At 42.8% G+C, this 23,233-nt stretch overlaps 2 protein-coding genes across 16 annotated transcripts in view; one reads left to right on the forward strand and one right to left on the reverse strand.

The window, feature by feature from the left end:
• Nucleotides 1–17,117, reverse strand: LOC110528396 (low-density lipoprotein receptor class A domain-containing protein 2). Of its 8 annotated transcripts, none has more exons than XM_021610438.3 (6): nt 16,626–17,117; nt 4,215–4,357; nt 3,600–3,930; nt 3,275–3,433; nt 2,726–2,860; nt 1–655 (listed from the first exon to the last, which is right to left on the reverse strand). In XM_021610438.3, exons 1-6 carry the CDS (start codon nt 16,636–16,638, stop codon nt 354–356), a joined length of 1,083 nt encoding a protein of 360 aa, XP_021466113.3. In that variant the 5' UTR covers nt 16,639–17,117; the 3' UTR covers nt 1–353. The 8 variants fall into 8 exon arrangements, with proteins under 8 accessions (XP_021466113.3, XP_090097909.1, XP_090097912.1 ...); XM_090241783.1 differs by having other exon boundaries at nt 2,726–2,857; nt 16,626–16,759; XM_090241786.1 differs by lacking the exon at nt 16,626–17,117 and adding an exon at nt 9,718–9,847 and having other exon boundaries at nt 2,726–2,857.
• LOC110528395 (ubiquitin carboxyl-terminal hydrolase 48) overlaps nt 9,590–23,233 on the forward strand; it is a 20,740-nt gene continuing 7,096 nt past the window's right edge. For 2 of the 8 annotated variants that reach the window (XR_016497392.1, XM_021610432.3), the window contains exons 1-17: nt 9,590–9,879; nt 10,466–10,600; nt 11,025–11,145; nt 11,367–11,508; nt 13,804–13,931; nt 14,114–14,238; nt 14,977–15,085; nt 15,585–15,718; nt 15,900–15,982; nt 16,178–16,360; nt 16,686–16,823; nt 17,185–17,334; nt 18,982–19,182; nt 19,265–19,379; nt 19,560–19,702; nt 19,908–20,107; nt 20,257–20,379. Coding sequence is in view for 4 of the 8 variants with exons in the window: in XM_021610432.3 (XP_021466107.2) it covers nt 9,866–9,879; nt 10,466–10,600; nt 11,025–11,145; nt 11,367–11,508; nt 13,804–13,931; nt 14,114–14,238; nt 14,977–15,085; nt 15,585–15,718; nt 15,900–15,982; nt 16,178–16,360; nt 16,686–16,823; nt 17,185–17,334; nt 18,982–19,182; nt 19,265–19,379; nt 19,560–19,702; nt 19,908–20,107; nt 20,257–20,379 (2,244 nt within the window). In the remaining 4 variants the exon portion in view is untranslated. Of the gene's footprint in view, nt 10,024–10,465; nt 10,601–11,024; nt 11,146–11,366; nt 11,509–13,803; nt 13,932–14,113; nt 14,239–14,976; nt 15,086–15,584; nt 15,719–15,899; nt 15,983–16,177; nt 16,361–16,685; nt 16,824–17,184; nt 17,335–18,981; nt 19,183–19,264; nt 19,380–19,559; nt 19,703–19,907; nt 20,108–20,256; nt 20,380–23,233 lie in introns of all 8 variants that reach the window. The other 6 variants (XR_016497393.1, XM_021610433.3, XR_016497390.1 and 3 more) reach the window with 3 other exon arrangements.

Genomic DNA, 23,233 nt, shown 5'->3' on the forward strand with positions numbered 1-23,233 from the left:
TTTGAGTGTAGCGGATTTAGCGCCAGTCATTTATTTTTTAAAGCAACAACAAAAAAGGATCATACAGTGAGTGAAACATTCAAAAGTGAAGCATCCCCATTTTAAGAACTGTCCAAATGTGGGGAGAAGATAATGACAATGTCTCATTTCCACTGAAAATGCAAATGTACACCCTGCAGTACCCCTTCTTCCATGACATTCTTGTAAACTAGCAAAAATATGTGTCTCATCTGTCCATCAGTCTAGAACATGAAATCTGGGTCATCATGTCCATGAGTCCATCTGTCTCACTGTTAGCCATCATGGTGGTTACCCTACATAGCGATAACAGTCCTACGCTATATAGCGACTCCCTACACAGTGACAGTAGTTGCGCTAGCCGTGGCTGTGGTGAGGGGGGCCAAGGCGGCATCGTTGATTGTGACCTGTCCTTGTGGTGAAACCTTAGCCAGTCGGTGCTCCTTGTTCTGGGAACAGCTTCGGGCACAGAGCTTGCAGGAGGTGCAGGCTGAGTTACAGCAGGGTAGGAAGCGGCAGACAATGATCCTCCAGAGGAACCAGCCTGGAGACCAGCAGCACCAACACTGCAGGACCAAACCAGCTATCACACCCAGGGTGATGAAGAGCGCCAGCAGAGACAGATAGGGTGGAGAGTCTGGTGGGAGCGTGGAGGGGTGAGAGTAGAGTACAGTTAGCAATGGGGTCTGCATGCAATTTTTGGCCAATCTCCAACCTTCCATTCTTAAGCAAAATTTTGGAGAAATGTGTTTTCAAACAGCAAAATTATTTTTTAAGTGCCAACTATATTTTAGAAAAAATCCAATCTGGTTTTCGAGCCCACTACAGCACAGAGACAGCCTTAGTTAAAGTGGTAAATTATCTAAGAGCCAACACAGATGCCAAACAGCTCTCTGTACTCTTAGATTTAAGTGCAGCATTCAACACTGTTGACCATGATGTCCTTCTGGACAGATTGGAGAGGTGGGTTGGCCTCTCTGGTCCAGTTCTAAATTGGTTTAGGACCTATTTATCCGGTCAAGAGTTGTTTTTTGTCACCCTTGGTGAACATACTGTAACTCAGAGAAAGGGGGGTGGGGTGCAGCGATCTAAGGCACTGCATTGCAGTGCTGAGGCGCCATTACATCCTTGGGTTCGATCCCAGGCTGTGTCACAGCCAGCCGTGACCGGGAGCCCCATGGGGCGGTGCACAATGGGCTCAGCGTCATCCGGGTTAGGGGACGATTTGGCCGGGGGGATTTCTTTGGCTCATGCGCTAGCGACTCCTTGTGGCGGGCCGGGTGCCTGTAAGCTGACATTGATCGTCAGTTGGACGGCTTGATGGGTCATGTTTCGGAAGACACATTACTCTCAACCGTTGCCTCTCTCGAGTCCGTTGGGGAAATGCAGCAATGAGACAAGATCGTAACTACCAATTGGATATCACAAAAAAAGGGGGTAAAAAACAACAACATAGCATTGATTTTCACTGCTACGTAATTAATTTCAAGATTCTTCTATTGGTTTTTAAATCAATCCACAATTGTGCACCCCAATACACATCAAACATGCTTTTAAGTTATTTACCCAGTAGGTCCCTCAGGTCCTCTGGCACTGGCCTTTTAACTATCCTAAAGCCTAGGACCAAGAGGCATGGAGAGGCAGCCTTTAGTTATTATACCTGCAGCCTTTGGAATAGAGAACCTAAAGGGGGGCTGAATCTGTGGACATAATTAAAAGAGACCTTGATACATCCTTTTAGCTTTGCTTTTCTTCCGGGTGCTTTTTGGTTGTTCAGTTTGTGTCATTCTTTTGATTTGTATCTTTGTATAGTGTATCTTTGTACAGTCAATATTTTAGCTTTAATTGTCATTGTTTTTATTCGTTGCTTCCTGTAAAGCACATTGCATTGCATTCCATGCCTGAAATGTGCTGTATAAATAAAGCTTGATTTGATTTTATTTGAATAGTACAAACATCAGAATGCTTTGTTGCCAAATCACAGAAAATACTTTCCCATGTATTCAATGATGATCCATTCATCCCTTAATTTAGGCAGAAAAAAAGACCATTCACACACATATCCTGTTATCACGACTGGCAAATTCCTTAGACATTTTTCTCCCCTTAGCCAATTGAATTGGATTGAATAAAATAATGATTGTGGTCTTGGCTGGATTTCTGGTGGTTTGCCACTGAGAAGCCGCCATCACACTTTATTGGTTTACAACTGTTAAGGTTGAAATAAAGACCTTAGTTAGTTTTATGCCCCCTATCATAGATATGCTTTGCATTTGAATTAGGTTCCCAAATAGAGTTTACAGACACATACTGTACAATACCTCAACACTGATTTATGCTCCCAAAAAGTATCTTACCCAGCAGTTAAGAAATAAGGGATCTTTTAGAAAAGCCACTGTGAGATATACTACATGTAAAACACTGAGTTTTGGTTGAGATTGTTATTCTATTAACCTTTACTTAACCAGGTAAATCTTTGGGAACTAACCTACTGTAGCAGGCAAAGAAAGACACCTGAACAGAGTCCCCACTTCCATTTCTCAGGGGAAACGGAAGTTAGGTTGAAAATACTGTATCCCTGAAAACCAGAAACATCCGCTTTCTTCCAATGCCGCTAAGGGTGTTGGGAACTGATCCTTTTATAAAAACAACCTCCTAGTTGGTCAATAACCTGCATCACCTGTAACAGTTGTCAGTTGTCACTCACCTGTCACTGATTCGTGATTGGGTACGCCGTCCGGAGTGCCACAGTTCCTATAGGTGGACGTGGGAAAAGTTGTCGGGTTTAAGACAGGAGGGGTCACTGCTGGGGAAGTGGCTTGGGCTGGAGCCAGCTGACCTGCTGAGGAGAGGACACAGGTGTTATTTACCTTCCCTTTAGTAAGTAAGGTGACTGAGAACACATTCCAATTTACAGTAACAATATTGAAAAGAGTTGTACAGGACAAAGAGCAGTAGAATAATACAATTGGGTGGTCTAGGGTGGTCTATGGTGGCCTAGGGTGGTCTAGCAATCTAAGCCGCTGCCTCTGGTGCACATATACCGCTGCAGCATGGGTTCGAACTCGGTTACTGCTATTTCAGCACACTCTCCTCTATCTTTCCTCTCTACTTCTGCCCTAACCAATAAACCAATATATAGTGTATGAACTGTGGAATAGTGTAACATTAGTGACACTGAGTCTGAAAGGTGTTTGGGGGCCACATAGAACACCTTTAAAGGTTTGTTGAACAGGTAGCTGCACAGGTGTCTTACCTAAGTGACCTTTGCACCCGGAGGGCAGGTGATCCTCCAGGTCGCTCCCGTCCCCACAGTTATCAATGCCCTTGTCGTCACACACCAGACTCATGGGGATACACTTCCCATTGTGACACGGGAAATAAGGTTCGCCGCTGCACGCGGATTGGTTAAAACCTGAAAAAGGATAGAGCAAGGCATTTGATTGGTTACAAACTGCACAAACTACAGCTTATGAGTTGGCTAGGATTGTAATGATGAGCTAGATTTCAACACCGACGTCAGATGACTATAAAACTACAACTAATGAATATGTGGCAAACATCCACGTGTCATGTCTCACCCAGTCTGAAGGAGGTAAAGTCCCCCACAAAGTCCACTCTTGGCTGGGTACCGCGGGTTACCAAACGCAGGGTCAGGTGATTCCCTGTGGACAGCACCGGACGGGGTGGGCTCTTCCCACACAGCGGAGGCCCAATTGGAGGCGAGTTCTTGTCCCGCCCATCATAGAACTGAATGTATGACCCCGCATGACACGGGTCCCTTGGCTCCACCACTGGATTCGAAGGCTCCAATTGGAGGTCCCCGGGGGACTCAGGGAAGAGGGGGGTGGGACTTTGGGGTGCTAAACGAAGCAGGCTGTAGACCAGGAAGAAGCGGAAGTGGAACTGTACCTTCACGGGAAGAGAAGGAAGGGGGGCATGTTTAGGTGACGGACATTGCAAGGAAGATAATGTGTAAAATATTGGGATTATCACTCAATGACCCCTTGCCCCTAACCCTTGGATCTGAAAGGACTTGATAGGTGTGGGAAGTCAAGGTGGAAATATTATCATATTGCATATACTTATCCAATCCTCTAAGATCTAGGGCTAGGAGTCGATTTGGGATATTGGGCATACATGTGTAGGGAGCACAAAAAGGGAGGTGGGGGCTGGGTGCGGTTAGTGGTGGGCACCTTGTCCTTGGGGGAGGCCGCCTGCATAGTGAAGTGGCAGTCTGTTCCCATGGTGACAAAGTAGTACTTCTTGGACTCCTGGTGTGAGTTGACAATCATCCCGTTGCCCTGGATGTTCTGGCCACAGAAGTCCACCACGTTGACTGGAGGACAACAAACAGATGAAGAAGTACCATGAAGGAACAAACTACTTGTTTGTGAGGATGTGATGTGTAAACAATTTACTTTCTCTGTTTCTCCATAGTGCCATTGAGTCACTGACGTTTATCAAATTATGAGATTAATAATAAAAACTAAGATAAAATAAAACACAACTGAGTAGGCTACAGCTGATTGTTGCAGGTGAGTCGGTGGAACAAATAGCCAGAACCGAACCTAAAACTGCTGCTTCAGACACCCACTCTGGGCAGTGAGCCATATAATGGGAAGATTTACAACCCCTTCCTGGTTTTATTAGCTGTTTCCCAAGGCAACCCCTGGATCGTTCTGCGCTGACCTCCTGGAATGTTCCAAGGAAGGGGACTGAGGAGCTCTATTGGCGGGAAACAACCAGTCCCACAATACCCCAGAGGTAAACACGATGCCCGCAAGAGAAGCACTGTCCAAAACATGGACAACGGCAGAACAGTGAGTCCCCAATAAAGGATTTTACAGTTGAAAAATAAACAGCTCTGGTACTACTGTAGTCCAGTAAGGAAAAGACCAGTAAGAAGGCATGGGGCAACTCCTGATGACAGTCCCATGCACGCTCACACGCAGTAGTGAGCAATACCTCTGAAAATGGCAGCTGCCCCAACGGTACATCCATGTGTTATCCTAATGTCAATGACTGAAAGCTAACATGTATTTATTTGAGCTTTGAATCAAGCTGGACCTAAAGGATTATATGTAATTTATCTTAAATAATTTGGTGAAGGGTTAGGGACAATATTAAAGTAACTGAGTCAATGACTGAAATTCAAATTCTGCATTTGTGAAGGTATAACCACGGAATTAAATATAACTATCATTATAACTGGTAAATTTCTGTTATTCCCCCCCAAAAATCAAGTCCATAGAGAATGAGCTAAAAATGATTTTTATAATGATTATTTTCTGTTCACTCAATAAATCAATAATAAAATAATGTTTCTTTCCCAATTATCCGGTTTTGATAATGATAAAAGCATAGAAACATGTCAAAAGTCTGTGGAATACAACATAAGTGAACAAAATATTTTAGGGTGGTTGTCAAAAAAGCCAGAAATATTCCATGAATTAGTGTAATTAGAGATACGTCAAACCCATGTGTAAACTGTTATTTCACAAATGAAGAATAGTCACAAATGAACGTTCAGCTGCGGCCCTAACCCCTGGCGCCATGGGCATCCCCTGTATGCATTATTCTCTTATCCATCGGTATGCGCCTGTTTCAATGGCAATTTCTTTTAGAAAGCAGAGTTCAAATCAACAGGTATCTGATAAAGAATTATATATATATGCTTCATTACAGTGACGCGAAAAACCACACTGTATTCCGTGACAAAAGCCCAGTGGCGCAATGAGAAAGCCAGGAGCAACAAATAGGCAAAAGTATGCGCACCAGGCAGTGCGTCACCGTAATGGCAACAAGTGGCTGAAATGGCGACGGATTACATCTTACAATTGAGCTTCCATCTCCTTACCCGTGTCGATGGCATTGGTCTTGAGTGTCATTATGCTGAGCAGAACAAACCCCTTTGACAGGCTCTGAAGTTTATTCCCCTTGTTGACCATCTTGGTAGCCTACTCCCAAGCGCAAAGGATGGTGTTCCACTCTGATGCGCACTTTCCGTGTCACTCAGGCCTGCGTATCTCAAGCCTCAAAACTGTGTTGCATGTGTGTCTGATTCGATTTAAAATTATGTTCTTCACAGAAAGCAACCATATTGCAAAATGCACTATGTGGAGATTAGGTTATCGGTGTGCCAAGAGAAGCGCGGTCTTCATTTGAGGGATATACAAGGTACATTCGCATTTAATGTTTCTGACGCCTTTGGAAGTAGTACTCTTTATCATACTGGCTTTTGTTCCTTTGAAGCCCCCTTCTTTGTCAAATCCATCTACATGTCCTTTGATTTCCATGACAACGGCCCCAAAGCGATGTTTCCAAAGGACGAGCGGTGAGGTCTCTGACTAGATGCATCCCAAAGAGGTCTAGTAGCCTATCCTCACTGAACTGTAGCCTCCCATTGGGCAAAAACTGTTAGAATCAACGTTGTTTCCACATCATTTCAATCAAAAAATAAATGTGATGATGTTGAATCAACGTGGAGAACTCATTGGAGGTGCAAAAAGTAATCAATGGAAAGGAATTTCCTTTTTTCACCCTACTTTTAACCTAAATCCAATGACATGGTGACATTTTTGGTTGATTTCACACTGAATTCACCGGAGTTCACCAATCAACCAAATGTAAATCAAAAGTAGATGTTGAACTGACCTCTGTGCCCAGTGCACTATCACTCCTTTCAGCCTACAACTGCTGCATGCTTTTGCAATTGCTGAAACAGTGGAGTCGGGCCGGATTAAGAAATCATAGGCCCCTGCACTATCACTCCTTTCAGCCTACAACTGCTGCATGCTTTTGCAATTGCTGAAACAGTGGAGTCGGGCCGGATTAAGAAATCATAGGCCCCTGCACTATCACTCCTTTCAGCCTACAACTGCTGCATGCTTTTGCAATTGCTGAAACAGTGGAGTCGGGCCGGATTAAGAAATCATAGGCCCCGGGGCTTGACTAAACCAGGGATAAAAATGATATGTTATTGTGTGGGGTGAATGTTTCTGGCATGGTTTAGGTACACTTGTAGAAGCTATGCCAAGGCACATTGAAGCTGTACTGGCAGCTCGTGGTGGCCCAACACCCTTTTAAGACACTTTATGTTGGTGTTTCCTTTATTTTGGCAGATACACTACATGACCAAAAGTATGTGGACAACTGCTCGTCGAACATCTCATTCCAAAATCATGGGCATTCATATGGATTGGTCCCCCTTTTGCTGCTTAAACAGCCTCCTCTCTTCTGAGAAGGCTTTCCACTAGATATTGAAACTTGCTTCCATTAGGTAGGGAACTGATGTTGGGCGATTAGGCCTGGCTCGCAGTCACCATTTCAATTCATCCCAAAGGAGTTCGATGGGGTTGAGGTCAGGGCTCTGTGCAGACCAGTTCTTCCACACCGATCTCAACAAACCATTTCTGTATGGACCTCGCTCTGTGCATTGTCATGCCGAAACAGGAAAGGGCCTTCCCCAAACTGTTGCCACAAAGTTGGAAGCACAGAATCATCTAGAATGTAATTGTCTGCTGTAGCGTTAAGATTTCCATTCACTGGAACTAAGGGACCCAGTCCGAACCATGAAAAACAGCCCCAGACCATTATTCCTCCTCCACCAAACTTTACAGTTGGCAGTATGCATTCGGGCTGGTAGCATTCTTCTGGCATCCGCCAAAACCAGATTTGTCCGTCGGACTGCCAGATGGTGAAGTGTGACCCATCACTCCAGAGAACTAGTTTCCACTGCTCCAGAGTCCAATAGCGGCAAGCTTTATATCACTCCAGCCGATGCTTGGCATTGTGCATGGTGATCTTAGGCTTGTCTGTGGCTGCTTGGCCATTTCATGAAGTTTCCAACAAAATGTTATTGTGCTGATGTTGCTTCCAGAAGCAGTTTGGAACTCAGTAGTGAGTGTTGCAAACGAGGACAATTTTTTATGCGCCACGAGCTTCAGCACTCATCGGTCCAGTTCTGTGAGCTTGTGTGGCCCACCACTTAGTTGCTGAGCCATTGTTGCTCCTAGACGTTTCCACTTCAAAATAACAGCACTTACAGTTGACTGGGGCAGCTCTAGCAGGGCACAAATTTTACGAACTGACTTGTTGGAAAGGTGGCATCCTATTACGGTGCCACATTGAAAGTCACTGAGTTATTCAGTAAGGCCATTCTACTGCCAATGTTTGTTTATTGAGATTGCATGGCTGTGTTCTCAATTTAATACACCACATACAAGTACACTATATATAAAAAAGTATGTGCTTGTGATAAAACTTAATCCATTTAAAAAAAATTTTTTTTATAAACTATTGATCCTCTTGGCTGATGCTCTCTTGTGTATTTTGAACATAGAGAACAGGCTCCTGTGGTTGGAAAAAAATAAAAATAAATGTTGGCCTCTTGGGCCCAGCCCGACTCATACAATTGACCATTCACATTTATTTATTATGCAGCTAATTTAAAATCATATCACTACCTCCTCTCCTTCCCCCATCTGATGATTAGCAGAGCAGCAGCAGGCTGTCTACACTCATTGAGAGCAGGCTCCTGAGATCTCCTGTGGTTGGCGTTTTTTTTGTTTGTTGTTGCTTCCTCTTGGGCCTGGGCACAGGGGCTTCTCAGCCCTGGTAAACCTATTAAGGATTTTTTTTTGTTTTTTTTTGTTTACAATTTTAGCCTAAAATGACCTACCCAAATCTAACTGCCTGTAGCTCAAGACCTGAAGCAAGGATATGCAGATTCTTGATACCATTTGAAAGGAAACACTTTGAAGTTTGTGGAAATGTGAAATTAATGTAGGAGAATATAACACATTAGATCTGGTAATAGTTAATACAAACAAAAAAACTTGTTTTCATTTTTTATTTTTCATCTTTGAAATGCAAGAGAAAGGCCATAATATAATATTGCAGTTTAGGCGTAATTTAGATTTTGGCCACTAGATGGCAGCAGTGTGTGTGTGCAAAGTTTCAGATTGATCAATTGAAGCAATGCAATACTGTAATAAGTCTGCCCAAATGTGCCAAATTGGTCAATTGATACATTTTTAAGTACATAACTATAGAGAACATACACACATGATATGGTAATACAAAATGTAAGTTTACACACTTCCAGGAATGTCATACATGATGGCTCATTAGCTTATACACTAACTTTCACACATCTGGATGGCTGGGTGTGGAGCCAGAGACAGCAGGGGTTCAAACTGTAGAACCCAGTTCCTACATTTGAATATAAAACATTTTTTATCAAACAAAACTATGGTACATTTTATCTCTGGGGATCTCAGGATGACAAATCACAGCAAGATTACTGAACATTATTTACCTTCAGAGATGAATGTATCAAACCAGTTGCCGTGATAAACCGCCAGATACCGCTAAAAGACTCGGAACTAGATGTGACACACTCTTTTAACGGCACTTTGATATAAAGTGATTATCTTAGCATGTTACGAGAGCATTTTCGCTAACCCTAGCCCTAACCATAGGCCGTCATTGTAAATAGGAATAAGAATGGGTTCTTAACTGACTTGCCTAGTTAAATAAAGGTTACACACAATCATTTTGTTTAACCAGCTAGGTTAATTATCCTAACCTGCTGCGTAAGATATCCTAACCCTCTACGAAAATGTCACTTCGATATTGAAGTGGCGTGAAAAGAGTTTCCCATTACTAGATACAGACGGGATGAAAAAAACATACTGGATGGAGGTTTCTGCAGATCACAGACGAATGCGTCCAATAATGGAGAAGAAAAACTCAAGTTTATTTACTGTCTTTGGAAATGCCCACTGCGATTTGCTCCACCAACCGCCTTTTCTTTGAAAGGGACGTAGCTACGTAGACAACAATGGCACGTCATGCGTAAGTACTTGCGCCTTTCTCAAGTTTGAAACTGAAGGATGAAATATTTATTTAAAAACTGACGCAAGGGCGCTAAATCTAAAACAAACTGAATAAAATATGAAAATATATGCAGCTGCAAAATCAGAAGTACACGCACGAAAGGTTCGAATGTACATTTAATTATAAAAAAATATATGCTAACGTTAGCAAGACATGATGATGGGTAGCTAGTTAGCTTGAGAGCCAGCTAGCTACGCAGTTATTTGCAGTGGGAAATATCTGACAAGCTAGCTAGTAGCTAGCATGATGGTTGGTAGCTAGCTAGCATCAGCTGATCTGATTATGGTGTTATGTTAGAACGTTTAGTTGATGTAATTAAAATGATTTCATTTGAACTGGTTGCCTGCTGTGCTTAACATTGTATTATTTTTTTGGGCGTTTTTCTGCCGCCGACTACTATAGCTAACTATATTTAGCCAGCTGGCTAACTAACGACGTTGATTGACTTAAGTTAGCTGTGCTAACAGGGCAAGTTAAACTAGGCCGAAGCATCCTCGGGACCTCTTTGTCGGGGTACCCATGGTAAGCTCGGTTTTTCTTACAGAATGGCGCCTCGCGTACAGCTTGAGAAAGCAGCCTGGCGCTGGGTCGACTCGGTGAGACCGGAGGACATACACCGGGAACATATTGAGATAGCTTACCGAATCTGTGTACCGCCGTGCAAGAGGGGAGCATGCAGGTAAATGGGCACACATAGTTAACAATTTCGAATTTCTTCAATTCCCATACTTAAAACTTGTCGTTTATGTCATATTCACTGCTATAATGTTGCCAGATCGCTAAGAGTGAGTTGTGTTGCATAACTATTTTATTTTGTCTGCAATTTGATTATCATGTCGCTAGCTAGTCACTCAGCTGAATGACATGTGCAGTCACAATATGAGATTTCAGCAATGGAAAGATGGGTGAAACACTTCATGACTCATTTCCTTTCCTCTAGTATTTTGATATTCACATTACAGAATGGCATCGGCTTCCTGATGCCTGATGTTATTCTCAAGTTTCAATGCCTGAAACAACTGTCTCTATTTGCTTTAAAAAAAATTGTGAAAGAGATGGTTGTTAGGATATTGACATCTCTCCCCCTGACTTTGCTTATAAAGGAGGAATTGTAAAGGGAACCCAAATTGTCTTGTCGGTATTGGGGAACATGCCTGGTTGGGAGAGATAAACGAAAACAGCTTCCACAACATTGATGATCCAAATTCAGAGCGCCGGGACAAGGTTGGCCTACATCCACAACATTCATCTTGAACACAGATTTACACCTGCAAGGACTTGCTCCTGCCTGTTTTTAAATACACATGACTTGGGTCTACTTCAAGTTAAATTGTCTGCCTTTCATCTGCACTGATTTGAAAACACTGGATGAACTTGTCCATCTCTCTCACCCCCCCTCCCACCTTTCTCTATCCCCTCTAATTCTCGTCCTCCCCCTCTCTCAGAACACGTTTGTGGGTCTGACGAACCTGGGCGCCACGTGTTATGTCAACACCTTCCTGCAGGTGTGGTTCCACAACCTGGAGCTGCGCAGGACCCTGTACCTGTGTCAGAATGCCCGGGCAGAGGAGCACAACATGGACTCAGGTGTGCTAGCCCTTGGAGATGAGCCCAGATTGTAGGGATGTAACAATTTACCGATACGCATCGGTCCACGGTTCATATGTTTAAAATATAAGTGCATCGGCCCTTGGGAGCCCAAACGGATTACTTTCTCTCAACCTTTAAAAAACCCAAATCTTTTGTGACAACTACATCCTGTCCTTCAGTGTCTAACTAAGCATGTAATTGGCGGCAGGTAGCCTCCAGATTAGATTGTTGGCCCAGTAACTAAAAGGTTGCTGGTTCAAATACTGGAGTCGACAAGGTAAACTGTCACTGTGCCCTTGAGCAAGGCACGTGGAGTTGGCACATGTAACAAAAAAAACCACATTAGCATTACACACTTGTGTGTCACAGGATAAATATAAGCACCCCCCCCCCCCCAAATAATGACTATTGGGTTGACAGTCATTGATTTAATATTGCATACCAAACAACCCCAGGCAATATCAGTAGCCTAGTGAAACTGCGGTGTGCGTAGCTTCTCGCGCTGACCAACGAGAAGTAGGTCAATTCCTGATCTGGCACATCTACGTGTGCCATTTTGTCAAATGGGCTGAAAATGGTGATTTACCTGAATAAAAGTAGCCTAAGCTACTGCCGGAGACACAACTCATCTGGTTATACATGCTGATCGGTTGTTCAGGTTCACCAGCAGCAATGGTTTTGGTAGATTTGGTAGTTTTACTTGAAACAATAAATATATATATATATACACACACACTACCGTTCAAAAGTTTGGGGTCACTTAGGAATGTCCTTGTTTTTGAAAGAAAATCATTTTTTTTGGTCAATTTTAAAATAACATAAAATTGATCAGAAATACAGTGTAGACATTGTGAATGTTGTAAATGACTATTGTAGCTGGAAACTGCTTTTTTTTAATTTTTTTTTATAGAATATCTACATATTATTATCAGCAACCATCACTCCTGTGTTCCAATGGCACGTTGTGTTAGCTACGCATACTGGCTCTAACCAGAATAGAAAGAGGAGTGAGGTGTTCGGATCACAAAGAAGAACATTGCTGGAGGAGTGCTTAAGGCTATCTGTCAAGCATGGTGGAGGCAATGTGATGATCTGGGGGTGCTTTGGTGTTGGTAATGTGGGAGATTTGTACAGGGTAAAGGGGATCTTGAAGAAGGAAGGCTATCACTCCCATTTTGCAACGCCATGCCATACCATACCCTGTGGATGGCGCTTAATTGGAGCCAATTTCCTCGTACAACAGGACAATGACCCAAAGCACACCTCCAAACTACGCAATAACTATTTAGGGAAGAAGCAATCAGCTAGTATTCTGTCTAAAATGGAGTGGCCAGCACAGTCACCGGATCTCAACCCTATTGAGCTGTTGTGGGAGCAGCTTGACTGTATGCTACGTAAGAAGTGACCATCAAGCCAATCCAACTTGTGGGAGGTGCTTCAGGAAGCATGGGGTGAAATCTCTTCAGATTACCTCAACAAATTGACAACTAGAATGCCAAAGGTCTGCAAGGCTGTAATTGCTGCAAACAGAGGATTCTTTGACAAAAGCAAAGTTTGAAGGACACAATTATTATTTAAATTAAAAATCATTATTCATAACCATGTCAACGTCTTGACTATATTTCCTATTCATTTTGCAACTAATTTCATGTATGTTTTCATGGAAACAAGGATATTTCTAAGTGACCCCAACTTCTGAATGTGTGTGTGTGTTATATCAAATATGAGAGAGTAATTTGATATACAGGGTGAAGTTGATCATTTCTTATTTTCATTGGCTATGTCATAGCAATTGTTTTACAGGTAGATATTGATACTTTACTAGCTCTAACACAAAAATGACAAGGGGGGGGACAAAGAGCAAACATTGCCCCCCAACTGATAGTGGGGTGGCTGAACTTCTAGGGACGGCAGGTAGCTTAGTGGTTAGAGAATTGGGCCAGTAATCGAAAGGTTTCCCGGTTTCCCTTATGGCTCAGCCAAGGTGCCTACATCTACCATATACATAATTTACACACACACACACACACACACCGAAGTCAGCTCAAACAAATGCTGCTCAGAGAGGCCCAGCTCATCAGCAGCAGATTTTAATTTCGAATGGAAAATGAATGTGTTTATGCAACAAATGTTAGTGCATCGAACCAAATCACATCAATTTGTTCCTCTAATCAAACTGGATCGCACAAATAGTTTGAAACTAAAATGTATTGCATCGGCGCCCAGGTATCTAATGAACCATCTAGAAAAGAACAACCCAAATTCAAGCCCTCACCATTTTCCCTTTCTCAGACTATGAGCCTCGCAGCATATGTGAACACCTGCAGTACCTGTTTGCACTGCTTCAGAACAGCAACAGAAGGTACATTGACCCCTCAGGGCTGGTCAAGGCGCTAGGGCTGGACACAGGACAACAGCAGGTAGTCATCTTTTTACATGCTCAGGAAAGTCTGAAGAGTTAACAATGTTTTGGAGAAGCTTAGTTATTTTTATAGTGGGTATAGGAAGAAAAATAAGAATACAATTAAAATGTAAACTACAGTATTTAAATTATACTCATCGTCATCTCTATTTCTCTCTCTTGCCTTTCTTTCACATTCAGGACGCTCAAGAGTTCTCCAAACTCTTCCTTTCGCTATTGGAGGACACATTATCCAAACAGAAGAACCCAAACCTGCAGAATGTCATACAGCTGCAATTCTGTGGACAGATGTCTTACGTCACTGTGTAAGCCAGCACTACATTCACCCATCAACTTTAATCAGACTTAAGTAACATTGGGCTCCCGAGTGATGCAGCGTTCTAAGGCACTGCTAGAGGCTTCACTACAGACATCCTGGTTAGAATCCAGGCTGTATCACAAACGGCCGTGATTGGAAGTCCCATAGGGCTGCGCTCAATTGGCCCAGTGTTGTCCGGGTTTGGCCAGTGTAGGACGTCTTTGTAAATAAGAATTTGTTCTTAACTGACTTGCCTAGTTAAATAAAAAACAAATAAAAACAATTTTCTAACAACCCAGTGGTAGTTTTATTTGTTCGAATTTGGAATATTCAGGTTGCCATGAGAGATGTCCTTTTTTGCTTTATGGGTTGGTTTTATAAAGTCAAGCGTTTTAACTATTTTGTGCTTTGACATCAGTGGTGGTGCCAGTCAGAAATGCAACAGGATTTTTAGTATTTTATTAACATCATAAAGACAGATGAAACTGGGCTGTTAACTGGACTGTTCATGTCAGATTGGACACTAGGGACTTTTACTAGAGGTTTGGCTTTGTGGCTGCAAAGGTTATGCTTTTATCCGGGCCATGCTTTTGCCATTTTTGCCATTTACGTTTCTTCAACTAGTACCTAGGTTTTAGTCACCTTAACTCAACCCAGACTTCTACACAACACCTTTTTAAACTTCCTTAGAAACAGCAATAACAGATGCAGACTTTGAGTGTCTTAGTCTGTGGGTTTATGACAGGTGTAACCAGTGTGGCCGCGCTTCTCCACTGCCGTCCCGATACTACGAACTGGAGCTCAACATCCAGGGCCACAAGAACCTTACAGAATGTGTCACAGAGTTTCTCAAGGTAACCTTGCATTCTGACATCACATTAGTCATGAAGATGATGATGCATCATGTTGTTCTTTAAGACGATTATGCGTTATGACAGCATATAGTTCATTAGTTTAACTAATGCATTTTGACCACACATCGGTTCCCCAAGGTATTAATGCAGTATGACATTGGTTCCCCAAGGTATTAATGCAGTATGACATTGGTTCCCCAAGGTATTAATGCATTATGACATTGGTTCCCCAAGGTATTAATGCAGTATGACATTGGTTCCCCAAGGTATTAATGCAGTATGACATTGGTTCCCCAAGGTATTAATGCAGTATGACATTGGTTCCCCAAGGTATTAATGCAGTATGACATCAGGGTTATTTCCCCATGGTAATTAATTGATGTAACAGACTGATTGAGTTTTAAAATAACATGTGTGAGTAGTTGGGTTGAACAGTTTAGAGTAAAAAAAAAAAAAATGTTTGACCTCCTAGTGTTGACCCTGTGATGGCTCCCTGCAGGAGGAGAAGCTGGACGGTGACAACCGCTACTTCTGTGAGAGCTGCCAGAGCAAACAGAACGCCACTCGGCGCATCAAACTGCACAGCCTCCCACACGTACTCAACCTGCAGCTCATGCGTTTTATCTTCGACAGGTCAGTTTGATTCATTCAGTCTGTCGTTTTGTAGAAGGGTCTCGAGTCTACAATCCCTCAGCCCACAACTCAAAATGTACATACCTTCACTAGTAGTGGCCATATGAAGTATCACTAAGGGTCAATGCAACAACTCTAACTTGGTACTGTTGCTGAATGTTGTCTGTCTTCTGATTCGCAGACAAACGGGTCACAAGAAGAAGCTCAACACCTTCATCAGTTTTCCAGAGCAGCTGGACATGGGCCCGTTTCTGGAGGGAAAAGGTATCGCCAGCCTTTCAATGGCTCAACATACTGTCCTCATTCTATAAATGTGGCAGAATATTTAATGATGAAGATACATGACCGAAGTTCTGTGACTATGGTATGATAAAAGCTGACCCTTTACTATGCATTGTGACATACAGACACACATAATCCATGCTGTTTGTTTTGGGTCTCTTTGGGTGGCGTCCCCAGAAGATGAGAAGTGTGTGTACGAGCTGAGTGCGGTCCTGATCCACCGCGGGGTCAGCGCTTACTCGGGTCACTACATTGCACACGTGCGAGACGCCCGCACCAGCGACTGGTACAAGTTCAACGACGAGGAGATTGAGAAGATGGAGGGCAAGAAGCTACAACTGGGCATCGAGGAGGACATCGGTGAGCCCCCCTGCTCCTTTCTGCATTAGTCAACTTGTGCCCCCTTAACCTCTTCTCCCCTTCACTTCCCTGAATTGTAGCTGTATTGTTTTGTAATACAGCTTGGTTAAAAACAGACTGTTGTTTGGTGGTCAAATTCCCACACCCACTCCCCTTAATAAATCAATGTTTATTTAAAGTGCATCTAAAATCGTAACACTTTACAGTAAAACAACAAATGTCGGAGATAAAATAAAACCCATACAGGAAGAATAAAGGAACTTACCACTCTTCAACATGGCTTCTCTTATACCTGTTCTCTGCTGCTGTTCTGCTCTTTCTCCAGCTGAGACGGTGAAGTCCCAGACCCGTAAGCCCAAGTGCAGTAAAGGATACCACTGCTCCAGGAACGCCTACATGCTGGTGTACAAGTGCCATAGAGAGGAGGACACTGACCCCATGGAGACCAACGTTGACGTGCCAGGTGAGGATCTAACTACTGGACTGCACCTGGTGATGACTGTAGTTCAATACATTATGTACAAGATAAGAACTGAGTTAGCTGGATAGCTCCAGTGTGTACATCCCTTTGACATACTTTATTAAGGTCATCAACCAAAGTTACCACCCCAGGGAAAAATAGGTAAGAAGAAATGTGTAGGCGGTTAAAGCTATTCCCCAGAAAGACTTGTATAGTTATATATTCCCTGCAACTAAAGTCAGCTAGAAATGCGTGGTATACTACCTGTTGCTGCAGAGGTGACGTGGTTAGAATGTTGTTTGTATGACCTTTGAACCCAGCAACGGTAGCTGTGATATCAGTGGGAGCCCTCTATCTGTGCCAGGCTTTCTACAGAGGCTGGTGGACCGAGACAACAGGAAGTTTGAGGAGTGGTGCCTGGAGATGGCCGACATGCGCAAGCAGAGCGTCGACAAGGGCAAGGCCAAGCACGAAGAGGTGAAGGAACTCTACGAGCTTTTACCTGCGGAAGACGGTCGGTAAAAAACATCCCCTTAGCCCAGCTATCACAATATTGCAATATGAAAGTAGTTCTTTGTTCATGATGTTGTATAATGCATTATAACTAGGGCTGTTAAACACTTAAAATAATTAATCGAGTTGATGGCATTAGTTATTGCAATTTTTTAATGTGCTCAAATTTGGCCCTAAAATATTTTTCCATTTAATTAGCAGTGCATTGAGTTACAGGTTTTGATTTGTAAGGGATGGAAACACAAAATGATCTACATCCAAATGTTTTAATAGCATTTTCCCCTTAAACACAAGTCATTGTAACGTACAGCTATTTATGCTCCATATGTTTAAGTAGGCCTACTCTCATCAATGTTCTTGAAGTTTAACACTTATGCACAACACAAAGCTATAAGTACTATTACTGCTGCAGGCTTTCTAAATGAGTGACTACAGGAAAAACCTGGCTCTATGGATACAAAGAGCTTTTACATTTGTCCAACAATCTTATGAAAACACTGTAACCATCTGTACTGTTCAGGGCCCTGTTTCCCAAAAGCATCTTAAGGCTAATAAGTTCATTGTTAGAACCTTCATAGGAGCCTTGTTAAATCTCCCAGCTGTTTCCCTAAACGCTCGTTATTAACGTTGCACTTGAAAACGCTCGTAATTTAACTCCTGCCTCAGATCACTCGAAAAACAGCTAAGTGCGTCGTTAGATGCTTTTTGCCCTCCCGCGTCACTTTATACACAGAAAATATACTACAAACATAGAATCCCGTGGTTTAACTGTCTCTCTGTGACTGCCGATAACTTCAGAACATAGTTGACTACAAATACAAAGTTGCCCATGTCTACAATTGATACAAACATGCAACGTATAAAAATATGCGTCAAATGAAAACTGAGATGACGGCATTAAAATATAAATAGTAGACTATAGGCCTATTTCATTCATATTAAAATAAATGTCATGTTCAATCTATAGAGTTATAGTTTGCTACTTGTAGGCAAGTCAACATCGACACATGCTCCAACAACGCACTTAGCGACTGTTCTCTGTGCATGGTGTTTTGGGGAACGCATATTAGATCTTCGGCAATTGTAGGAAAGATGCGTCATTAAAACACTCCTAAACCTAAGTTGCATCACTATCGGGGAAACTGGGCCCAGATAACTTTAAGTAGCCTATTCCTTCTCAGTTCTTCCTGTGCCATCCAATTGTGGTCAAGTTATCAGGTTGCTAGCTAGAGGCACACGGTCTTCAGCGATGTAAAGGAACAAGTATTGGCTGTAGTTGTGCGCTTTAAAAGGGTCAGTGTGGAAACACCTGCGCCTCAAAGGTCCGTCCGGTAAAGAAATGGAGTCGTGATTCATGGCGTCAGAAATAATTTGCAGAGATCATTTTGACAGCCCTAATTATACCACATCCCTGGTATGCTATGCAGGTGCATTAACACTAGCTATGCTTACTTTGTAAAGAAACAAAGTCACACAAGAATTTAGCTCTGAGGTATTTACAATAAATGTTGTACGAGTGCAATATACTGTGTGTTGCCCATTTTCTTAATCCAGAGTTCTTTTGCCCAGCACTGAAGTTCAACTAAGATGTCCATCTTACAAGGTTGAGGTCCGGGTCGAGTGTTTCATGTTTGTGTGTTTGTTTCAGGCCAGCAGTATGAGTTTGTGCCTCTGGAGTGGTTGAAGAAATGGCTGGACGACTCGACGGTCACTAAAGAAATCGACAACGGCAACTTCCTCTGTTCTCATGGTAAACTTCATCCAGACAAGGTGGGGGAGGCCAAGAGGATCTCTGTTAAAGCGGCAGAGCTTCTCTTTGACAGATACGGCGGAGGACCCAGACTAGATGGTAAGAGACATTGCTGATATGCATGGATAGTCTCAGCTCCTCTCTGTGACCTCTGACCTTGTGTGTGTGACCCTGTGTCCAGGGTCAACTCTCTGTGAGGAATGTGTGGGCCAGAGATGCAGGGTGCTGCGGCTAAAGAACCAGCTGGCAGAGGACTACAAAGAAGTCACCAACCTTGTCAAGGGCCCGCCCAAAAGGTAACCACTCTCTCACAGATTAATGGCAACGTTTCGTGTTCGTAAAACAGTCCTCGCAGTGCAGAATGTTAGACAAAATAACAGTATATTTTATTGATCCAGACATGTTTGTAGTACTGCAGCTAGGATTGCAGTTTGCGCAATGTGTGTATGTTCTAATATCTCACCCCTATCTGACAGTGATGAGGGGTACTGGGTGGGCAAGACGTCTCTTCGGAGCTGGAGACAGCTGGCCTTGGAGCAGCTGGATGAGGACGAGGAGGAGACCAAACACATCGACGGCAAAACCAACGGAGAGGGACCAGAGATCACTGCTACTAAAGGTACACAAACCAGCAGAGGTCACAGAGTACAACTTGAAAAACGACTTGTCACAATGACATGTAGAGTAGGTAACTACAATATTGTTAGAATCATGTCAGAAATAACATATTCACCTCCTTTGTGCGGAGATCATGATTGGTTATTGCTGTCTGGTTCTTTATCAGTGTGGCCCAGTATTGTTTGACTATTGCTGTCTGATTCCAGAGTACGGCCCAGAGAACCAGGATGAAGACGAGGAGGAGATGAAGACCTTCAACGAGGACATCCTCTGTCGGCATGCTGGCCTGAGTATCCTGGAGAGCGAGAGGCGGCTGGTGACGGAGGAGGTGTGGTCCAAACTGAGGGTGTATTTCCCCAGAGCCCCCCAGTTCACCCAGCTACAGGAGCCCTGTCAGCAGTGCCTGGTAAGAAGGGATGGACCGAGGTGGTGGGAGGGATAGAGATACTGTTGTCTCTCTCTCCCTACTCCTCTCTAGCCTTGTAAATGGAAAAACCAAATTGAGCTGATCACATTCCTTTTAGCTGTGTGATATCCCTGTGGGTTTTCCTGTAGAGGCTGGAGCGTGAGGGGAAGGAGAATGAGGCTCTGAACAGGATGATGGCGTCAGAACAGAAGAGCTCCCTCCTCAACCTGTTCCAGGAGAAGAACAGACCCACACTCACCAAGTGGCCGCAGGTAATAACTGTTAGTGCACAGGTAATAACAATATCGACTGTAATTTTTGGTGAGTGGATATTTACAAGCGAATATGAACGAGACATTGTGCAAATTAACAAAGTTTTAACGCATGCTTGCCTGAAGGAAGAACAGTCCTGGCTCTGGAGCAGCATGTGTACACGCTGTGTCTGTGGAGTCGCTAGGGTAACTGGTCTGCCTGCTCTGCTCAGAGAATGCCTGGGGGGAGCAGATGGGCCGAGAATGGAGAGGAGAAAAAACGCAAGGAAATCAAGATGGTTTGGCAGCGGTACAGATTTCTGAAACACAGCAGAAAGCTAACGCTGTGATGTCCGTCTCATTCATTCAGCCACTTACAGTGGCAAGAAAAAGTATGTGAACCCTTTGGCAATACCTGGATTTCTGCATAAACTGGTCATACAATTTGATCTGATCTTCATCTAGGTCACAACAATAGACAAACACAGTCTGCTTAAACTAACACACAAACAATTATACGTGTTCATGTCTTTATTATACACACTGTGGGAAAGTATGTGATCCCTTGGATTTAATAACTGGTTGACCCTGCTTTGGCAGCAATAAACTCAACCAGACCTCCACAACGGTCAAGAGGAATTTTAGACCATTCCTCTTTACAAAACTGTTTCAGTTCAGCGATATTCTTGTGATGTCTGGTGTGAACTGCTCTCTTGAGGTCATGCCACAGCATCTCAATCGGGTTGAGGTCAGGACTCTGACTGGGCCACTCCAGAAGGCATATTTTCTTTTGTTGAAGCCATTTTGTTGATGATTTACTTCTCTGATTTGGGTCGTTGTCCTTTGCATCACCCAACTTCTGTTGAGCTTCAATTGGCGGACAGATAGTTTAATCTGTCCACAGAATATTTTGCCAGTAGCACTGTGGAACATTCAGGTGCACTTTTGCAAACTTCAGACGTGCAGCCATGTTTTTTTGGACAGCAGCGGCTTCTTCCGTGGTGTCCTCCCATGAACACCATTATTTTTTAGTGTTTTATGTATCATAGATTCGTCAACAGGGATGTTATCATGTTCCAGAGATTTCTGTAAGTCTTTAGCTGACATTCTAGGATTCTTAACCTCATTGAGCATTTTGCGCTGTGCTCTTGGTCATCTTTGCAGGACGGCTACTCCTAAGGAGAGTAGCAACAGTGCTGAACTTTCTCCATTTATAGACAATGCCTTAACGCGGACTGATGAACATCAAGGCTTTTAGAGATACTTTTGTAACCCTTTCCAGCTTTATGCAAGGCAACAATTCTTAATGGTTCACATCAGGCAATGCTTCTTGTGTATAGCAAACTCACATTTTGTGAGTTTTATTTATAGGGCAAAGCAGCTCTAACCAACATCGCAATGATTGGACTCCAGGTTAGCTGACTCCTAACTCCAATTAGCTTTTGGAGAAGTCATTAGGGGTTCACATACTTTTTCCAACCTACTGTGAGTGTTTAAATTATGTATTCAATATAAAGACCTGCCAACATGCACGCATTTTGCGTACCAACTACGCAATTCTCTGTCCATGTACGCAGGTACGAGATCCGAGTTAAAAGTACGCAGAAATGAATAGGGCCTGATATATCATTTTTTAAAACATTTTAATAAAAAATAAATCCACTGAGTAAATCTAACATCTCGATTCTCGAGCAGTAACACACAGACATGTACGGAGTTTGTGTCAACGGACATGGAAATTAATTTTTCGACGTAGCTACCGGGTGTCTGCCTCCTGTTTGTTGTGATGCTGAGTTTGCTGGCTGTCAGCTGTACGTAAACACACGGACAAATCTCTTTTCGACTCCGTGTGTTGTGGAAAGGTAAACACTAATTGTTTTAAGCTAACGTTAGAGAACATAAGATGGACATTCAGTGGGCTCTAAAGTGCCAGCAGTTCACTCACATTTGCTAGTGAAATAAATTAAATGCAAATACGAACAATAACTGGTCGCATTTGTGTGAGTGTGATATACATTTAATTCTGCGTCCCATTAGTTGTATTTTCCAAGTAACATTACGAGGATCACGCAACCTGATATACTGTAACTGTAAACAAAAAGCATTACAAAAGTAGAATCAAAAATAAATATAAACATATTGGCATTAAATGGAGTCGGGAGTTTAGAAGACTGTGCGATGCAGAATGAATGAGTGTCCGGTATTGGCAATAGAGGCTTCTAAAATGCCTTTGCAGTAGATTTGAGATGTTATCAATTTCGAAAATCACAGGTTTGGCAATAATTTGTGTGTTATTAGTTTAAGCACACTGTTTGTCTATTGTTGTGGCTTAGATGAATATCAGTTAAAATTTGATGACCAATTTATGCAGAAATCCAGGAAATTACAAAGGGTTCACATACTTTTTCTTGCCACTGTAGAAAACTAGCAAGTTTCACACACGGAGAAAAATTATGAAACCCATAAGAAATACACTGCTGTGTTTTATAAAAGCAGATTTGAAATGCTTCTTATTGTAATTTCTGCTCGACACAGACAAATGTTGTTTCAGTTGCACTTCTCCACTGGATGAGAATTCACAAACCAACAGCACTCTGATGTGTAGCTACCTTTCTCCGGTTGTACTAATGTATTTTCTGTTGAAGGTAAACTGTAGTTGCACTCCCCTGATAACTCTGTTGAAGCATGAACACACTGACTTTCAATATAAAACACGACCCCTGTCAATACACAGCTGGACTCACCTGCTCCCACTTTCTCCTGTTGTGCTATTTACAAAGAAATATGTGACTGGCTCATTTGTTCTGGGGAACTGTTTTATAATGTAAAATAATTTGAGCTGTGAAATGAATGCAATCTGCTTTAACTCCTAACG

The sequence above is a fragment of the Oncorhynchus mykiss genome, chromosome 7 (assembly GCF_057628025.1).
Source record: "Oncorhynchus mykiss isolate SJ-2025 chromosome 7, ASM5762802v1, whole genome shotgun sequence".
Classification (NCBI taxonomy): domain Eukaryota; kingdom Metazoa; phylum Chordata; class Actinopteri; order Salmoniformes; family Salmonidae; genus Oncorhynchus; species Oncorhynchus mykiss.

Excerpts from the sequence above, each read along its gene's own strand:
- LOC110528396 (XM_021610435.3), bottom strand. The coding sequence starts at position 5,969 with ATGGTCAACAAGGGGAATAAACTTCAGAGCCTGTCAAAGGGGTTTGTT. Across the intron at positions 4,358-5,878 it reads GACCAATGCCATCGACACGG|TCAACGTGGTGGACTTCTGT; the intron begins GTAAGGAGATGG and ends GTTGTCCTCCAG. Across the intron at positions 3,434-3,599 it reads CTTTACCTCCTTCAGACTGG|GTTTTAACCAATCCGCGTGC; the intron begins GTGAGACATGAC and ends ATCCTTTTTCAG.